The 21,878-nt window shown below is 36.7% G+C and overlaps 1 protein-coding gene across 11 annotated transcripts in view; it reads right to left on the minus strand.

Annotated features, from left to right (window-relative positions):
• Positions 1,653-21,878, minus strand: part of YTHDF3 (YTH N6-methyladenosine RNA binding protein 3) — a 41,739-nt gene continuing 21,513 nt past the window's right edge. For 10 of the 11 annotated variants that reach the window (XR_002343288.1, XM_021089300.1, XM_021089307.1 and 7 more), the window contains one exon: positions 1,653-4,725. Coding sequence is in view for 10 of the 11 variants with exons in the window: in XM_021089300.1 (XP_020944959.1) it covers positions 4,702-4,725 (24 nt within the window). In the remaining variant the exon portion in view is untranslated. The remainder of the gene's footprint in view (positions 4,726-21,878) is intronic. The other variant, XM_021089306.1, reaches the window with a different exon arrangement.

Raw genomic sequence — 21,878 nt, forward strand, 5'->3', positions numbered from 1 at the left:
TGGTAATCACTAATTTTTAAATTTTTGGTAAGGAACAAGAGGATAGCAGCAGTTAACATCGGAAGGACTGCCACAGGCCCAGAGACTGTGCCAACCACTTTGTATTAGTTCATTTAGTCCTTCTGAAATAGGCTCTATTCTCATTTATTTTACATGATGAGGAAATCTAGGCTTGGAGCTAGTTTATAGTGGACCCAGGATTCTAAGGCAAGTTTATCAGCTCCGAAGCCTATGCTCTTGGCGAGAATATCATTCAGCAACCTCAGAAACATTTCAAAAGCATTCCATCAAAAAACAGACGCCGATTCAATCACCTTTTCTTTTGTATTTTTAGGGCCATGCCCGTTGTGCATGAAGTTCCCAGGCTAGGGGTCCAATCAGAGCCTACACCACAGCCACAGCCAGATCCGAGCCACATCTGTGACCTACAGCACAGCTCATGGCAACGCCAGATCCTTAACCCACTGAGGCCGGGGATCGAACCTGCGTCCTTATGGATACTAGTTGGGTTCCTAACCTGCTGGCCACAATGGGAACGCCCACCTTTTCTCTTTAAAGGAATGCTTTTCACCCTTGCACCAAGAGAAATGAGGTAAGAATACTTACACATCAAGATTACACAACAGCAATAACACATAACATATTCAAGTACAACTGACCCCTGAAAAATACAAGGGGTTGGGGGTGGGAACCCTCTCCAACATACAGCAGTTGGCCCTCCTCACACATGGTCCCTCCATATCCAAGGACTGAACCACCCCCAGAACATGAAGTACTGTAGTATATACTACTCAAAAAAAAAAAAAAAAAAAAAAAAAAAAAAAAATCCATGTAAAAGTGAACCCACTAAGTTCAAACCTGTGTTGTTCACAGGTCAACTGTGATTAGAAAGCAAGTGACCTGGGTCAGTTAACTTCCAACTGCATGAATTTTAGTTCTAAGACTAGAATTATTAAATTTATTACCACCAAGCAAGATAAAGCCAAGCCAATGAGAAATAGGGTCCCAACTAAAAATGAGTGGCCTCAGTATAAATACACTGATGAGATGCAAAACCTCTTTAGGAAATGACCAGTAAAAAGGAGGCTTCTAGTGACACTACAGTGCGGGACACCTGGGGATGTCTGTAAAACTGTGCCCTGTTCACAGGCTAACAGTGTATGCAGCACAAAGCTGAGCTCTGGTTTCCTCCACCTGAACAAGTGCCTCAGATAGAGAGCACAGCAATGATGATCAGGGCACCATCCAGAGCCACCAGGTTGCTATCTCCAGAAGCTCTGTCCGGCCCCAAGGATAATGGACGCACTACTGGAAAAGCATTCCTTGGTACCAAGAATGGGGGATTAGGGTGATTAGACAGCTGGTGCCAACACTTCCCCTTCTACACGAAAATAGGCCTCTTCCTCTTTTGCTCTAAGTTTAGCATTAAGAGCATGTAATTCAGTAAGCTCCTTGGAGTGGATAAAGATGAGGATAAACTGTCATCCTTCCTCTCTTTAATTCCTTCACTTAATTTTAAGTGACCAACTAAATAAAGTGATATAATCTATTTCTAAAAGATACACTGATCGAGAAATTCTAACAGCTGAAAAAATGTGACATTTTCTGGCAAGCAATACATATTTATAAAGATAAAATGGAAAGAACACAGATGTGAGTGAACAATTTTTATTGAAACCCTCAAAGATTAAAGAGGACCAAATGGTGAGTTTGGGTACCATAACAGAAAATCTCACCTAACTGTACCATCATTCACAGAAATGAACAAACCCAAACACGACAAAATTCAAATTCTCATGTCATTGCTACAAGTGAATGTAAATGAACTAATAATTTTATCATAACCTTTCTTTAATCATATGAAAAAGAAGGGAATTTACATGGCATAACAAAAGATATGCAAAACTTAATGAAACACAATTCTCTTAAAATTTCTCAAACTTATTTTTATACGATGCAGAATGCACTTGAAATGATTAAATGACTTAAGCTGATTCTTTTTTTTATTGCAAACTGTTTTAACATCAGCTTAACCCCCATGCATTTAAAAAGAACACAGCTTTTGAATTAGGAAAATCACTTAAGTTAAAATGAGGAATTAAGTACTGAACTTAGGAAAAGGCTGGGGTTTCTTCTGAAAGAAATCTTCAAGTACCAATATGTATAGAGAAAGAATACTAATTTTGGTTACATTTCCCCCCTTACTGTTAAATATACAAACTATAATACCTTTCAAAATAAAACACCCACATAAGATAACTTTAATAAACATTCAAACCAGATCTTGGAAAAACATTATGCAAGAAATTTACTGGGCCAAAAATGTCTTCATTTGTGATTATTCACCACTTTTGATCAGTCTCCTCTGTGGAGCCCAGTTTCTCTCCCTTTTGGTCCCTACAGTTAAGAAACCTCCATTAGCTGTGCGACTGAGACAACCTGTGATCTGTGCACTTAGAGGAAAAACAACGTGCCATAAACTGACAGACCAAGGAGGAAGAGAAAGTAGGTACCCTAAAGAAAACGTAAATGAGGGGAAAAAATGTACCAATTGAAAAGACAGTTTGTTTTTCCCAAAGGAAGGCTGCACCCATTTCACCTACTATTAGAAATCCCGGTTCAAGGCACTGGGATGAACTCCTCACCATGAGTAGATACTGAGTTACGTCTGACACTCCTGAGTCAGCTACGGCAATCAGCCTGCTCGCTGAGTGTTTCCGAGACATTTCTTACACAGAAACCTAATGTAAATTAAACAAGTTGCAATCCTTTTATAATGTAACTAGTTTTATAAAAATATTCAGAGTTGCTAATAAAGCACCAAGAAAAAGAGACCCTCCGAGAGAGGACTCAGACCCTTTCTACAAGGTCACCCCTTTACAGTTTTCTCCAGTGGGAATCCAGAGTGACATGTCCTACCTCTACAATCTCAGGGATGTAGAACAGTGCTGTGGTGACTATACCCAAATGCCAACTTTCATTATAAATAGTTAAGAGAAGTTACAAGAGTTCATGGCTTACTCTTAAAAAGGTAAAATAGGTGCAATTTTCCTTTAAGAAAGTCTTTATAATATAGCATTAATATTTTAATGTTCCCTTCAGTAAACACTGATATAACTATACTGGGACTACCAAATAACTGGGAAGTAGCTACAATTTATCTACAAATACTGTACTTTTTCCCCCCATTTTGATTACAGTATTTGTACATTTTAAGAAAACATTGTACAAAGAAAAATCATATAAATGAAAGCCTCAAAGAAATATCTGTCACTAAATTTTTGAACAGAAGTGACCAAAGGCTGTAGTAAATGAAAACTTTTCTAAACATGATGTAAACATAAATGGAGTAATGCAAGAAACATCAAGGTATTCAAATCTACAGTATTGCTATTTTCACCCTTAACATGTCTTTCTACAGAGGTTTCTCCTTTTGGAACAGTAATATAAGGGGCAGTACATTATTTCATAACCTTATGCCATCAAATCAATTAATACAGGTGCTTGACACAATTATACAAAATCAATTTGTTTCAAGATACAAAATTAATGTTGATATGTAATTAATGAAAAAAATAAGATGTTAAAAAGATAACTATAAGAATACCCAGATATATGCTGTATTCCCATTTATATAGATCTGATCAATAAAACATCAACACATTCACTTAGATACTGATTTAATCCATGGATCAAGGCCATATTTTCAAATATTTTAAAGATGCCAGGACACTGCAAAAGCCGGAGAAAAGAGTTGAGGAACAATATATGCTTGCTAAACAAGAACTATGTTTATTTAGCTAGTGAATACCTAGAGTAATAAATTTTTACTTCATGATAGCAATCAGGCTCGCAAACACCCAGAAATAGGAATTAAGGGTTTTAAATGTAGTTATAAAGGTCATAAAAAGTCTGATTAGACTGAGGTACATTTACTCAAAATTTTGAGATTCAGTAAGTGGTAGCAAACAAAATAATTCCTCAGACAAATGCACATTTTTCAGTATACATATTATTGGGGGAAGGAGGGGAGAAGAATGTGCATTAACTGGTGAAATTCACCAAGCTGCATATCAATATTCTGTTACACCAAACAGTTTGAAGACAAGGGAAATGTTCTAATATAATCTCAGATTATGTTTCATTTGGCTAAAATAGAGCTTAAGGTTGCTTTGCCATATTAAAAGTTTACTACAATAATTTTCACATAAACATTTAGACTTGAACTCCAGGACTAAATATGGCATGATTATTTTGCTTTTAATCTGTCAAATAGCTAAAAATTGACAATTTAAAAACTACAACAAAGAAAAAGTTGAAGCAGTGTGACTCTTACATCATTGAACCACTTCTAATGGTTAACTGTTAGTATTTAACAAATTCAAAGAGTTAATGAATCCTTGCATTCATTCAGTCTTCTGTGCCTTAGCTAGGATGCATCATTACAAAAGACAGCAGATACTGGTCAAAGCTTCAGGACAGAAAAGTGCTTGACGAAGTTACAGTTCTCAAGTGTGTTTGGTGAAAGTATAAGGGCAGATGCGCTGATGAAAACCATTACAAGAAGAGTCAATCTGTGTTAGAGTTCAAAGATGTCACCTTAAGCAGAAAAAAGCTGTAATAACGTCTTCTTTGACTTATTAGGCATTTCCAGAGTCTACATCATTAGTGTTGTGATTCTAACAGGACATCTTCACATGGTTATTGTTTGTTTCTATTTCTCTCCTGAAAGAAAAACACAAAGACCTTTAGCAAAGCACCACCATTATTTAATGATTTAAATTATATCCACATATAATGTAAACCATCTCCATTCAAAGTTCTTCAAATACTGGCAGAGCCTCCTTGCCTGCCACCTGCATCTCTCATAAGTGTCCTATCTTAATAAATCTATTTCTTGCCTATCACTTTGTCTCTTGCTGAATTCCTTCTGTGCAGAGGCATAAAGACCCTGAACCTCAGCAGGTTCAGACACCAGGAAGAAGGACTACCAGAACCAGTGCTGGAGCCACTAAATACCAGCTGTGAAAGACAATGCAAGCTTGCTTCTACCTTGCTTCTACCCTGATCCTTATCTACAACCGTATTTTCCACTCCCTAAACTATAAAACCCTTCTAACCCCTTCCAGCAAGGGGGCAGAGTCTTTAAGGCAAAAGCTATCTTTTTCTCCTTTAAAACAAAAAAAAAAAATCTTCAAATACTAATTTAAGTAATTAGTTAAAACTGATTTACTATTATCAATATAAACCTCAGTGGGATTACCACAAACCAATTTAAAATAAACACATCCAAACAAAGACCTAGTTTGGGAGATTACAGGTCCTTTCCACAGCCCTATTTTCCCATGGAATTTTGTTTAGGTAAGACAATTACTGTAATGCCTTTCAAGCCCTTCCAATGAGTTTTTAATGGCGTGGTATCAAACAGACTAAAAAGTACTCTGAAGCAATGTGAAAACTAATGGCTAAGGTAGGGTCAAGGAGGAAAGGAAAAGCACTGCATTATATCTTGTTAAAATTGCATTAAAATAAGTTTTCAGGGTGAATTAAAAAAAAAAAAAAGACTTTTCAACCACAAGCTTCCTCTATTACATACTCATATTCAGCATAACTTTTCACATCAAGAATATTAATTACTTTTAAGAAAGCAGAAACCCCCTTGAACAAAAGTTAAACTGAGTGATGTTTTCATGATGTTCATTAACCAAACACTCACCTATAACACTTATCTTTGAAAAAAGGATGACTAGCACTGTGCACTCCTATCAAGTGAATGCATTATGTGGTCTGTGCCATCTGTTTTAATGTGCAGTTCACTAGTTCTCAAACTTTAGCAAGCATCAGAATCATTTGGATGGCTTGTGGAAACACTGACCAAGGGGCCTCAAAGGTGAGTGCGCAGTTCTCTAATACTGCTGGTTTAAGGACCACTCTTTGAAAGCCACTCATGTCTAACAAAGACTCTCTATTTTCGTCTTTTTTTTTTAGGGCCGCCCCACAACATATGGAAGTTCCCAGGCTAGAGGTCGAATTGGAGCCATAGCTGCTGGCCTACGCCACAGCTCATGGCCACAATGGACCCTTAACCCACTGAGCAAGGCCAGGAAGCTAACCTGTGTCCTCATGGATACTAGTTGAGTTCATTACCGCTGAGTCACAAAGGAAACTCTGAAGACTCTCTACCTTTGGTTTCACTGTTTACATTTTATTTTTTCATAAGTGATACATGTTCTATAATAAATATGTATATACTTTGAAAATGGTCGAATTAATATCCCATCCTCTGTGAATATCCCATGAGAAAACTGTATTTTAAATTCCAAGGAAAACTTCAAGTTCTTTGTTACTAAATTCCTTTTTCACTTTATATATTCCTAGAACTTGAATAACAGTACAGAAGGCTAACAACCAAAGGCCCTAGTATTCAATAATTATAAATAAATCATTGCATAGACCCATAAGCATCAGTGGGATATTCTAAAGTTAAAGAATAAAACAAAAATGAAAACAGTCACAGAGCCAGCTAATTAATCATGTTTCAAAAGGATAAGCAAAAACAAAAATCCAACAACATAAACAGAGGAAAAAAAGACAAAAGAAATTTGGAACCAGGAAGCTGTAGTCTAATTTTATAAAGGCCTGAAAGCTTTTAAAAAACCAGTCTAAACATAAGGGAAGTTTAGTTCTCAGCTGAAGGAAACAGATTTGTGTAAGAAATGTTGCAACCCGCTTTAATTAGCTGGATATAAAACACAGTATTACAGATGAAGCAAGAAGAGGTACAGCTCACTGCTCATTCTTCCTCATAAAATGGCTGATCAAAACTAGAGAAATCAGTAACTCCATGAAGAGTCCCAAAACTACAAAAAAAAAAAAAAAAAAAAAAAAAAAAGGCTGGAGTTCCCGTCTTGGCGCAGTGGTTAACGAATCCGACTAGGAATCATGAGGTTGCGGGTTTGATCCCTGCCCTTGCTCAGTGGGTTAACGATCCAGCGTTGCCTGAGCGGTGGTGTAGGTTGCAGATGCGGCTCGGATCCTGCGTCGCTGTGGCTCTGGTGTAGGCCGGAGGCTATGTCTCTGATTAGAGCCCTAACCTGGGAACCTCCATATGCTGCGGGAGAGGCCCTAAAAAAGGCAAAAAGACAAAAAAAAAGGGAACTACTACTAAACAGTAAATTAGACAAAGAGAGGTTTAATCTAGGGAGGTGATCAGGCACATGAATGAGGGTCATGTGTTATTTAAATAAAGTTAGAGATGCTGCTCCAGTTCAAGCTATAATCAACTAGGCCATCTTTACCTGAATCAATAAAATATGTAGATTACAACTATGTACATAATGCAGAACTTCTAACTCAGTGGACAGGAAAAGAGGAAAAAATTTAAGACTCAATTAACCAAACAGGACAGAAAAGGGGGGAAAGAGGAGCTTGAAAGACTTATATTAGAAAGCACAAAATGTAAAATGGGAGAAATACACATTTATATCAAGCAATCAAAAATGTAGGTTTATCAATGAAAACACAAAACAAACCAAATTTAAAGTGATTTCTAAGGAAAAATCATTGGCAGAGATAAAATGCTCACTATATACCAAGAAACATTTTTTAGAAAAAGCTGTAGCAGTATTAAACTAAAAATGCAACTTTACATATATTAAAAGTTGTCAGGGAGTTCCTGTTGTGGCACAGTGGAAATGAATCTGACTAGTACTGTTTGATCCTTGGCCTCACTCAGTGGGTTAAGGATCCAGCGTTGCTGTGAGCTGTGGTGTAAGCTGGCAGCTTTAGCTCTGATTCAACTCCTAGCCTGGGAACTTCCATATGCCACAAGTTCGGCCTTAAAAAGCAAAAAAAAAACAAAAAAAAACAAAAAAAAACAAACCAGTTGTCAGACTTACAAAGAAATCCTGACTTGTTCCTAATTATAGCAGGAGAAATTAACACCTCTCTTAGTAACTGGTAAAGCACATAAGTTAGTGAAAATAAAGGTTGAATACACAGAAAACTGAACCAAAGAACTACAGGGCACACAATGAACAACCACAAAAAGGAATTATAGGCCAGATCAGAAAACAAATCTAAATACCAAAGAGTCAGTATCATACTTTCTGACACCAATTTTAACAGCAAAATAGATAACAACAAAAAGAATCTTACCCACATTTGGAAATTGTAAAACACATTTCTAAAAGTCTCCCCAAAAATCACAACAAAAATTCATAAATCTAAGTCCTCCAAAAAACACTGAAATCTACATGCATCATAACAAAAATTAAATGTAAAAAGCCTAAGAGAAGAAAACCCAAAAGCTGGTGTTTTAGAGGTAAAAAAACAAACAAAAAAGAGCTCACAATAGAAAAATCCCTGGATTTTTAAAAATCAGTATAGAAGGACTGAATTTTAAAAAAGAAATGGAGGTCCTGCTGTGGCACAGCGGGTTAAGGCTCTCATGTTGTCTCTGGCAGCTCAGATTCGAAGGGAGGGAGGGAAGGATGGAGGGAGGAAGGAAGACATGAAGACTGACATTGCTTTAAAAATTAACATACTATTAATGCCAAAATGCAAAAAAAGCTTAAGACAAAACAGACAGCTTCCTAAAAATATAATTTACCGAATTCTTTACCAAAACAAACCCAAAGATAAAAAGAAAACTTGAAGAGACTTAGAACTAAGGAAATTTAACGAACAAATAAAAATGTATTCCAAACAAAAAACTACCAGGTTCATGTGGTTTTACAAGGATCTTTGATTAACTGTCCCAGAATTGCTAATTCTAAACATTCAGCGACTGTTCCCAAAGACTAGAAAAAGAGGGAATATTTCCTGATGTACTTTGAAGTTAGAAATACTTTGACACTGGAGTTCCCGTCGTGGCGCAGTGGTTAACGAATCCGACTAGGAACCATGAGGTTGAGGGTTCGATCCCTGGCCTTGCTCAGTGGGTTAACGATCCGGCGTTGCTGTGAGCGTTGCTGTGAGCCGTGGTGTAGGTTGCAGACGTGGCTCGGATCCCGCGTTGCTGTGGCTCTGGCGTAGGCCGGTGGCTACAGCTCCAATTCGACCCCTAGCCTGGGAACCTCCATATGCCGCAAGAGCGGACCAAGAAATGGCAAAAAAAAAAAAAAAAAAAAAAAAAAAAAGAAATACTTTGACACTAACTTCAGAAAAGCATGAGAAAACTAAGAGTCCAGTCTCACTTGTCACAAAAGGATCTCTTCAGGCTATTTTGATGGTAATGGAGTGTACAGAGGAGCAAAAGTGAGATCAGGAAAGCCAGCAAGAGGGTTAGCAGGATCATTATTCAGGACAATAATAATTTTTACCCCAGAATGAAAGATGTACAGCTACTGAAAAGTGCTTGGATTCAGGATATACTTTGAAAGCACAGCCAACAAGACTTAGGGATAGACTGATTAGAAATGGGGTGTAAAAGAGAAGTATTGCAAAACAGACCATTATCACTGTGGTAAACAACTGGAAGGACAGTGGTGCCTTCTACAAAGAGGGAGAAGGTTTGGGGCCAGCAAAGAAAGAGGAGTCATATTAAACTTAACAAGTTAGTAAACAACGAAGTGAGGATGTCAAACAGGCAACTGGATACATAAGTCTAGACAGAAGGAAAGGTGCGAGATGGGTATACAAATTCCAAGTCCTCAGCACGGTGAATGTCTATCAACAAAACTCAAGTCCTCCTAAGGTCTATGGCATCGTCAGTACCTCTGCTTTAGACAAAAAAACAGAAACACCTACATTTTTATGTGTGTGCATGTGAATGTGTGTATATATATATAGATATATATGTATATTTTTGGCTGCACCTGAAGCACATAGAAGTTCCCAGGCCGGGATCGAACCCACGCCACAGCTGTAACCTGTGCCAAACTGTGGCAATGCCAGATCCTTAACCAGCTGCACCACAAGGGAACTTCCTCCACACTTATATTAACAAGGTCTAGAATAGTGCCTGATACTGTCAATATTCAATAAATATTTGAATATGATGAAAAATCTATGGACATTCTCTCAGCTAGACCCCTAGGAACATGAGACTAAGAAATGATGCTATCAATGATACAATGAACTTCTAGTGCTGTTATAAAACCAGGTACATATCACACAGCTGACATCATAATTACACATCCTGGTGTGTTGTCTGGAAGTAACACCAGGGAAAGGAACCTGAATTAGCCTCCAGCGACAGTCCAGCAGATAGCACTTAGGACATGTATACTCTTTAGGATACAAACTCTCCAAAGTGACTCACAGAACTCAATTTTTACTCTTACACAGAACTTAATGTTTGCTTTTAATAATGACTAACAATTCAAAAACAAACTGCAGAGGAATCCTCCCTCCCTCTCTTTCCCAGTAACAAAGCTAGGTCTCAATCAGGCAGATGCAGAGATTTGAGGGCTTCAGAGTCTCTGGCACAGGGATTCTTCCTAACTCACAGCTGAGCAAAAGCACTGGAGATCTTAAGGCCAAGATCTAGAACATGGCCTGTGGAGATGAACTCCAGGAAGAAGTTTACTTGCCAACCCATGTCTTTTTGACACAGCTTAACAGGTGAGCTAAGAAGTTCCTTACCTTTAAGGGTAAGAAAGAGCTAAAAATAGAATTTTCTTCAGTGTCCTCAGAAGTGCCATCAGCTTGCCCTTTAACATTATAGGTAAATGAGCCCAAATGAACCACAAGGGAAAAAGTAACTTTGTATCCAAGAAGGCACACTATCAAGAAAGAAAATGATATTAAGCACTCAGAACACAAGTACAATAAAATGAAGTACTGAAGGAATCAGCGAACAACTGAAAAAGGAAAAAACAGAAAAAGCAAGCAAGGAGGCACTTGGATCCAAATGCAACAAAACCCTTTTTTCTAACTCTAGCTTAGAAATCTGTTTTTCGAATTGAAAATTTCAATAGATGACCTAAAGGGGGAAATGATCACTGCCTTTTTTGGGGAGTGGAACATTAAGTCCAAGAATTATCTTACACTACAGACCAAAAAAAGGGGGCGAGAAATCATGAAGAAAAATTAGAGAACTCAAGGACAGATCCAAACCAAAATGAACATTCCAGGAGAAGGGAAAATTTAAAAATGGAAGAATTAAATAAATAAGTATATAACCACAAAAAATTTCTCAAATTCTGATACTCCTTGTTGCATGAGGTGGGGCATCATTTTCCTCCTCTAGAGTGTGGGCTGCACACACTAACTGGCTTCTAAGAATAGAGTATGCAAAGGTTAATAAAAAAGGACATTTACACTGAAGAAGCCTAGCAGATACCTTAACCACATAAACAAACTTAACAGCACCAGTAAGCAGTTATATAAGATCAGATGAGGACACAGCACTCATGGAGTATTCTTCCCAATACCCCATAATCTCAGTCTAATGAGAAAGCAACATTGAGGACACCAGCCAGTAGTCTTCAAAAATGTGAAAGCCACAAGAGACAAGAGAAACCGCCATAGCTTGAAGAAGAATAAGACATGACAACTAAATGCAAAGCTGATGTTCCAGGAGTTCCCGTCGTGGTGCAGTGGTTAACGAATCCGACTAGGAACCATGAGGTTGCGGGTTTGGTCCCTGCCCTTGCTCAGTGGGTTAATGATCTGGCGTTGCCGTGAGCTGTGGTGTAGGTTGCAGATGCGGCTCGGATCCTGCATTGCTGTGGCTCTGGCGTAGGCTAGTGGCTGCAGCTCTGATTCGACCCCTAGCCTGGGAACCTCCATATGCCGCAGGAGCGGCCCAAAGAAATAGCAAAAAAAGACAAAAAAAAAAAAACAAAAAAAAAAGACATAAAAAAAAATTAAATAAAAAAAGCTGATGTTCCAGATCTTGAACACAAAAAGACATTAGTGGGAAAATAAGAAATCCAAAGAGTTCTATAGCTTAGCCAACAGTAGTATATCAATGTTAATTCCTTAGTTTGGATAAATGTACCATAATTTTGCAGCATGTTAGGAGAAACTAAATAAAGGATATATAAAGATTTCCCATATTATCTTTCTGTAAACTGAATGAAGTCTGAAAACAATCATAATGAAAAATTAGAAAATTACTACCTTCAAAAATCATACGGCTGCATAAATATGAAACACATACACATTCTACAGGATACTGTTATTTTAATGACTGCTCTGCTTTTCTTTTTATTGTTTATGAGGACGAGAGTGTTAAATTCCATTAAAACCAGTGAACTATCAGACTATATTTTTAAATTAAAAGAAGGTGTGACTGATGATCATTGTACAACTATAAATGTAATAAATTCACTGAGTAATCAACAACAAAAGGTGCACATTATCTCAAGACAAAGCTTATAGATGAACAATGACTAAAACTGAAATACACAGTAGATTCAATTCTTCAGGAAAATTAACGACTTAGCAGGAGTGAATTCTGCATAGGTTGACTGACAAAATGGAAAAAGTTGGGCTGTAGAGTAGAGTAAGGGCAGTAAGAGATGGATAATTCAAAAGCCTGGAGTTCCCATCATGGCACAGTGGAAACGAATCTGACTAGATCCATGAGGACGCAGATTCAATCCCTGGCCTCAATCAGTGGGTTAAGGAAATGGCACTGTGGGCTGTGGTATAGGTCGCAGAGGTGGCTCAGATCCTGCGTGGCTGTGGCTTTGGTGTAAGGTGGCAGCTATAGTTCTGACTGGACCCCTAGCCTCCATATGCCACAGGTGCGGCCCTAAAGAGATTAAACAAACAAAAAACCAAAGTCTGTAATGTCCAGAGCCATTAGATAATAAGTTTTTGACGTACACTGTCCCAACAACATGACGGATCCTTTTGCATCAAGAGTAAAAGACAAAGAATGTAAAGGAAACAGACCAATTCTGCAATGTAAAATAAATTCAAAATGAAAAAAATCACTAAGGGAAAGGACAATAATTATGCTTTGAAGATTCTGCTTTTGAAAGTCAATTCTTCAAATTTTTTAAACTTATGTTTTCATTTAAGTGAGACACTAATATTCCTGACCTTCTGCATGGCTACTCTGTAATAACTACTTAGGAAGATTCCAGTGGCCACTTTTATATTTGTAAAATAGTACATCAGGCTTAAGAAAAGAACAGATGCAGTCTAATAATAAAAACTACCCATCTGTACCAAAGACCAAATAACCTCAAAGTGTATTATAAAATGGAAGGGCTAGAAGGACGTTCAAGTAGTGAAAAATGGTGGAAAACAGTCATAACATGTTAGTTTAAGTGGTTCAAGTGAGGGTAAAACCTGGTTCTAAGACTCAGGACTAATCCATGCTTTTGAGTTGTGATTTAGTTTTGGCAAAATAACACCATTCAGCACACTAGATTAAATTTTTTGTTTATGTGTAGTCTTCAGAGTTTTCACTTGATTTGATGTTTAAATGATACTATACAAGTAATAAAATTACAAGAAAGAAGCATAAAGATCAAAAAGAAATAAATCAGTCTATTACTTTATTGGCTGCACCCACGACACACAGACATTCTCAAGCCAGGGATCAAACTTGTGCCACAGCCAACAACCCAAGCCACTGCACAGACATCGCCAGATCCTTAACCCAGGGCACCACGAGAGAACTCCCTGGACATTTCTATAAGTAGAAAACAACTGGGAAAACTGAAAATAGAAATTACATTTACAGTGGCAGTAAAAAAAAATACATAAAATATTTAGCAATAAATTTAGTAAGAGACATGCGAGTCCTCCTCAACAGTGAAAACTACAAAATTTTACTGAGAGAAATTATGTTGGTCTCCAAGAACTCTGAGTTCTACAAAGAAAGGGCTGTTTAAGTGGTAACTTTTTATATTGATCTACTGCATGAGTAAGGGAACATAGTTAAGAAAAGAACGTTCGGGATCTAAACATATGGTGATAAAGGTTGACTAGAATAAAGATATATAAGCTAGAATTCTTGTGGTGGGAGGGGGAGACTTATCTGGGACCTGGTAGCAAGCCAGCAGAAGAATCAATATGCAACCCTACTTTGCAGCTGAGATTCTGAACTCTTTACAATAAAATGAAAATAATTAGTACATCTCAGATTGTCATTCATAAGTGGAACTGTCCACCTGTAGCTTTTTAATTCCTAGGTCTTTTACTGTATATCCTACAATCTATTTTCCATTCCTGTATGTCATTTCAAATGCAAAAGATAGCACATCAAATGTTTAAGATACTAGATTTGAAACATCTTTCAAAAATTCAAAGTTTTTTTTCTGCCAAGAAACACTGACGTCAGTTTCACTCAGAAATTAGAGCACAATATAGCTATTACAGTTCTAAATTAAGAAAATGCATGTCAAACTTTAAAGATAAACTAGTAAACAGGAAAGATAATTGAGTAAGTTACTTCCTGAAGTTTAAGATACGTCATATTCAGTTGAAGTTAAACACACACACACACACATTCCTGAAGAACAGTCACCTGTAAACAGTCACCTGTAGATGTCTGCAGGGAACTGTTCCAGGAACCCCTGGATATCAAAATCCAAGGATGCTCAAGTCCCTTACAGTGGACCTCTCTACCCACAGGTTCCATAACTACAGGTTCGCATCCACAGCTGTTATCATGCATTTACTACTAAAGAAAAATAACTGAAATACCATTCAACTTAAGTATGACTGTTCACATCAAAATAGACATGAAAGAAATCTCTCCCAAAGATCTATGATTAACTCAATAAACTACAGACAATTCATTTCCTAAAAACACATAAAATTCTTTATCATTGGAACTTAACACAGAAACTCTTAACTCCCCTATAGGGTAACAGAATTAACCTGAGGGGGAAAAATCAATGTTATAAAATGTTAAGTGAAGTACCTTCTTTCCCATTTCTGGTTTATAAAGAATATTTATCAAGTTCCGAATAAAGTATTACTGCAATAAAAACAGAATCATCTTGACTATTCAAAATATCACTGTCGATCACATAATTACTCATTTAAATAAATATGTAATATATGTTTAATTCTATCAACTGTAAAACATCCTGAGCCAAAAACTATTTTCCAGAGAGAAATATCCTTTAAATTTTACAGTAGAGATCAAAGGATAAGCAAGATTTTATATACTGGGGAGTTCCTGTTGTAGCTCAGTGGGTTAAGGATCCAGTATTGCCACAAGCCATGACGTTAGGTTGCAGGATATTTCTGATGTGGCTTGGATCTGGTGTTGCTGTGGCTGTGGTGTAGGCCTCAGCTGTAGCTCAGATTTAACCCCTCGCCTGGGAACTTCCATATGCCACAAGTGTGTCTGTAAAGAAAAAAAAAAGGTTTTATATACTGAATTTGTTTCTGTTTATCATAATCAACTCACCAACTAACTAAAACCACAGAACAGTTTACCCATAGGTAATCAAATAGAGACTTCAAACTATTACTGATCTTGAGAACTATAATTTGATTAATGGGAAAGCATTAAACTAAATGTTCCACTTGAGAAAAAGAAGTATTACCAGGAAAATCCTTATTGTTGCACAGATATGACCACTGTTGAAGTAATGTCTTGTATATTAACACAAATATGGTTACTCTGAGACAGACCTAAGATCATCTTATCTCAGAATCAAAAATTATTCCAACTGTGAAGAAAATTTTATCAGCAACTAAAATTTACTCTTTGGAAATACCTAATGATAAAAATAGCAAGCATGACTAAAAAATTCAAATTATTTAATAGAGATTTTATTACAATTATGCCTTGCTTCCATATAAGCTATAGGGTCTCTAAGGAAATAGGTAAATGCCTTATTTTGGAAGTTTATCTCAAAATTCTAAGTACTTGAAAATACTAAATATTCCTATATAGAATTAAAAGACATATTAAACTAAAAATCTAACTTCAGACTGTTTTCTGATCAATAGGGATTTATAAGACTATAGCCAAAGTGAAATGACTCACATTCATCTAAATAGTCAAAAGTAGAGTCTATAGCTATGTAGACTGTTTGAATTTATACTGAACAAATGCACTCAGGACATTATTAGTTTTTTGTTTTATTTTCCAGTTAAACTAGCTTTATCATGGGAAGTAATACATACAATTGCAAATTGAAGTAAAAAAGTAAAGCTCCCCTATCTTCCTCTATTCCTTTTTATTTCAAGTTCCTCTGAAAAGCTACCACTATAACTTTGACTTATTAATATACAAATTTCTTAATTTATCAATTCAGACAATATCAATTTCCACTGCATATGAGCAATTTATCACAGTGAATGATATATATACACATATTTTGTTTGTTTTTGATTTTGCTTTTTTAGGGCTGCACCTGCAGCATATGGAAGTTTCCAGGCTAGGGGTCAAATCAGAGCCATAGTTGCCAGCCTACGCCACAGCCACAGCAATGCAGGATCTGAGCCACATCTGCGACCTACACCCCAGCCCACAGCAACACTGGATCCTTAACCCACTGAGTGAGGCCAGGGATGGAACCTGCACCCTCATGGATGCCAGTTGGATTTGCTTCCGCTGAGCCACGACAGGACTCCCAATGAACGTTATATTCTACTTCTCTTCCCTCTCCCTGCAAGAGAACTCACTATTTTTAGTTCTAGTGGCTGTCCTAATAACTTTAAACTGTTAGATATGTCCTCTTTAACAATTACCTGTTACTTTCAAAATGATGGGAAAATTAGTACAATTATTTACTTTTCCTCAAACCTTTCCTTCCCCCACTCCATCTCATAATACTCTGTTGTAACTACAATTAAATCTTTTATATACTATTGTCCATTTCTACAAATGTAAAACCAATGAGCAGCTTTTATTATGTAACTTGAATATCAAGCATATAGTTCCTAAATAAAGTACAGTAATTAAATCAATAAATAAAAATTCTATAACATTCAAATCTTCCAAAAGCAAAAAAAGATTCTTCAAAGCATTTACTCATTTAACAAATGTTTACTAAGTGCCTGCCATGTGCCAAGCACTAGGTGCTATGGATTGCTCAAAGAACAAAAACAAAGAACAAAACAAGTTCTGCTCTGCTCTCATAGACCATCTCCAAGGTCAGTGCTTCCCAATCAAGAGCTCATACTGTCAGGCTTCAAAATCCACAGTGTGGAGTTACTGCTGTGGTGCAGTGGGTTAAGAATCTGACTGCAGTGGTTCTAGCTGCTACAGAGGCTCAGGTTTGATCCCTGGCCTTGCACAGTGGGTTAAGGATTTGGAGTTATAGCAGCTGCAACAAAAACTTCCCTATGTCACAGGTGTAGAAAAAAAACAAAAACAAAAACAAACAAAAAAACCCAAAACAAAACAAAGACTACAGTGTCATTTAATAGACATAGTAAAGAGATGCTTACAATCCTGAGAGCACAAGGAAGACCTGTCTGACTCAAAATGCATAGAGTCCTTTCTGATATTTGTTCTAGTATAATCAGCTACCAGGTGTTACTATCTTTTGGAATTCCTTTTTCATTCTGCTGAAACACCTCTTCAAGTTTCTCATAAAGGCTATGTAGCTAAGCTCTTACACACCTGAAATGTTTCTTTTGCATGCCCTCCACTGATACCTGACACATCTTCAAGAACATAATTCATATGCTGCTTTCCCTATACAACATAAGATTTAAATGAATGTCCAAAGTTTATGAATGAGATCATTCTAATAGTCCAATTCTTCTTCCTTTGTAGCTTATTTGTAGGTTATCTGTTTTTTGCTTAGAAAGCTTGTCTCTTTATCTTTTTTTTTTTTTTAAAATAATCCTGCTGGATACTCAGTGACTCCACTCATTCTAAAACATGTATCTTTCGGCTCTTGAAATTTTTCTTTAATCATTCTTTCCGCCAACTGTTTTTCTTCCTCTTTTTTAAAAAATTCCTTTAGAGATAGCAGACCTTTCTATCACATCTTTCACTCCTCATATTTTTCATCTCTATTGCTCCACATCTGGAAATATCTTTGATTTGAAATTCCAAATAATCAACTGGACTTAAAAAATTAACACTTTACTAATCCACTTGCTTAAAAACTTTTTTTTAAAATTTTTTGACCATCATGTTTTTCACTTCCAAGAACATTTATTTTCTGGTTTTCTTTTTACATTATGAATCCTAACAAATCAAATTTTTGCTTATAAATTATCTTCTTTCTGAATTATCTATTTCTTTTACAAAGTTTGTCTTTTTGTGTGTCAAGCTGGATTTTAAACAAGTATACCAAAATTATGGGTTCAAATCTAAAGAGTGAAGAACTATACAAATACTATGATAGCTGACACGGATTTTTCCTGCAGTGTCAAGTTTCACAGCTACCTCTCACTCTAAAATAGCCTGACTTCCCAAAATTTATATCACCAGACAAAAATTTATATAACCCTATATTTATAGGGTGCTATGCTGGCAAAGCAAGCTGGGGAGTTCCTCCATTGCCAAAATAACCAGGAAAAAAAAAAAAAGATCCAGCAACGACAAGATGGAATTAGCTTTTCAAAGTTCTTGTCTACTATCACAAGTAGGCACAAGATCATAAAGACAAACATGAACACAGTAAGAAGAGAGACATGAAAGCTACAGTAATCACAAAACTAAATGTTAAATTTTAAACTACAAAACTTCTATTAAAAAGTATACGAAAAAAAAAATCTCCCCAGATGTGGGAAAGGCAAAGATTTCAAGTCAAGTTAGTACAAGCCTTCTAAAATTGTCCTGATTATTCAAAATTGTTGTGGCCATTCTAATCTTAGCCTGACTCTTACACACACACACACACAAAATTATCAAGAAAAAAAGAAAAAGGCTCAAAGGACACTGTAGACAAACTGACAATATCACAAAGAGAATATCCTTACTCTTAGGAAACATACACACCATACTTTGCAAGTGTAAAGCGCCATGATAAATGAAATGTACTTTCAAATTGCTCAAAGAAACATAAAGCAAACATTTTTCTGCTGATGGACATTTGAGTTCCCTGTTTTTTACAATTATCAACTATGCTCCGCTTACATTCTTATATGTGTTCTGGGGTATGTGGGAAGTTTCTTTTATGTATATATCCTGGAGAAGAACTGCTGAATTATAAATAAGATACTGAAATGTTCAGCTTTGTAAGAAAATGCAAAACTACCTGCCCAACTGATAACTTTGGTAATTTAATGCTCTCATATGTAATTGTGTAAGTTTTTTTTGATATCTGTCTCTCCAATGCTTGATATTATCAAATTTCTTAATTTTGCCAAATGAGTGGATATAAAACACTTTCTCGTTACAGTATTGGTGTGTATTTCCTGAATTATTAAAACTGAATATTTGATATATTTATTAGCTATATATGTTTCCTCTCCCACCATCCATATCTTTTGCCCATTTTCCCATTGATTTTTTTTTTTTTTTTCTTTTGAGGGCTGCACCCATAGCATATGGAGGTTCTCAGACTTAGGGGTATAATCGGAGCTGTTGCTGCCGACCTACACCAGAGCCCCAGCAACGCCAGATCCGAGCCACGTCTGCCACCTACACCACAGCTCACGGCAACACCGGATCCTCAACTCACTGAGCAAGGCCAGGGATTGAACCCGTAACCTCATGGTTCCTAGTCGGATTTGCTTCCACTGCGCCACAACAGGAACTCCTGGTTTAGTTATTTTTTTCTTAAACTGGACTCATAGGAATTCTTTATATATTCTTGGTAACTGTCTTTGATCGGTTATGTTCAAATTTCTCCTAGTTTCTAACATATTTTTCTTTAAAACTTAATCTTTTTTTTTTTTTTTCCTTTTTCTTTAGGGCTGCACTTGCTGCATATGGGAAGTCCCCAGGCTAGGGGATGAATCAGAGCTGCAGCTGCCGGCCTACACCACAGCCACATCAACGAAAGATCCAAGCTGCATCTGCAACCTACACCTCAGCTCAAGGCAATCTGCATCCTTAACCCACTGAATGAGGCCAGGGATTGAACCTGCGTCCTCATGGATACTAGTCATGTTCATTACCACTGAGCCACAATAGAACTCCCTAAGACATCTTCTGATGAGCAGATTTTAATCTAGGCAAATTTTATCAATCTTTTATAAATAGTGCCATTTTGTACCTTATTTAAGAAACCCTACTTTACCCAAATTTTGAGGAACTGCAGCTGAATACAAGACACATGGGGTCTTATTAAAAAAACGCTAAATAATGATTTGCAACTTCTTTTATTTAAAAAAGAAAAAAGGTATAACAAATAATGAGTAAAGGAAATCCTAGCAAAACCCACTAATTTGTCCTTTATGATGGCGACAAGGAGGAACCCAGAATAGACAGGGAGCATATCCTTCATCACTGCAATGCCAAGAGTATTTAAAAGCAATTTTGCTGAAAAGCCACAAGCATGTATAAGAGAAAAATCTATAAATGAACATATACAAATTCTGCCTGGATAAGAAGTTAAGAGCACCAGGAAGAAAACACAAGGACACATGATATCCCAGGCTATTAAGCAGAAGAAAGTTTCCTGACATGATGGTTTCAAACTCAAAGCAAAGACAAACTTCAGCTACAAACATGTCATTGCACTGGCCATCTCTTCTTACCCTTCACAGGGCACTGAATCGCTTAACTGAATCACTTAATTCACTTACATCATCCCTTTCCCATCTCCACATCTGCAACGGAAAGAGAATATGCTACTAACACTACGCATTAAGCACAACACAAAAACAAACCTATCTGGGGGGCAAATACCTGTCACTGGACGATTCTCTGCCTGGTTTAATGACGACAAAAAAAAAAAAAAAAAAAAAAAAAAAAGGCCATCATGAGTCTTATCGTATCTTTCCACAAAAAAAGGATACTAACAAAACTATAATGAGTCCAGATAGACATGGAGGAAAGACAAAATACAAAGGGGATAGAAAAAGATAGTTGGGAGGGGATGATAAGACTATACTGTATCCTGATAATGGTGCTAACACAAATCTAGAAATATATTAAAATTCAGAAGACTGTACACTCCAAAAAAGTGGCATTCACTGCATGATTTAAACAAAAAACTTTAAAGGATGTATGTATACATATATTTATAGGAGTTTTATTTACATTCGCCAAATGTGGAAGCAACGACCACATGTCCTTCAAAGAATGAATGGTTAACAAACTATGGCAAATCCATACAATGGAATGATACTCAGTAACTAAAATGAAGAAAGAACTGATATGTAACACAACATAGGTAAATTACAAAGATCTCATTCTGAGTAAAAGACTCTGGTGTTAAAAGATCACACATATAATTTCATTTGTGAAATTACAGAAAATGCCTTTTAGAGACAGAACAGAAGGGGGAGAGGAGTGCTTGACTAGAAAGAGGCAGCAAAAGGTAATTTACAATTTTACTGTATTAAAAGTTAAAAATTACTTTTAAATAAAAATAATTAAGAGAAGTTAAAAAATGGAGTTCCCATTGTGGATCAGTGGTAACAAACATGACTAGTATCCATGAAGATACGGGTTTGGCTTTGTTCAGTGGGTTAAGGATCTGGTATTGCCGTGAGCTGTGATAGAGGCCGAAGATGCAGCTCAGACCCCCCAATGCTGTGGCTATGATGTAGCCCAGCTGCTGTAACTCCCATTAGACCCCTAGCCTGGGAACTTCCCATATGCCCCGGCTGTGGCCTTAAAAAGCAAAAACATATAAATAAATAAATAAAGTAAAAGAAATTAAAAAGGATATCGAAGAGGAAGAAGTTTCTAAAAATGACAATTAAAGGAAGTAGAAATAAGCTTTATTTTTTTTTGGTCTTTTTTTTTTTTTTTGCTATTTCTAGGGCTGCTCCCGCGGCATATGGAGGTTCCCAGGCTAGGGGTCAAATCGGAGCTGTAGCCACTGGCCTACGCCAGAGCCACAGCAACGCAGGATCCGAGCCGCGTCTGCAAC

The sequence above is a fragment of the Sus scrofa genome, chromosome 4, assembly GCF_000003025.6.
Source record: "Sus scrofa isolate TJ Tabasco breed Duroc chromosome 4, Sscrofa11.1, whole genome shotgun sequence".
Lineage (NCBI taxonomy): Eukaryota > Metazoa > Chordata > Mammalia > Artiodactyla > Suidae > Sus > Sus scrofa.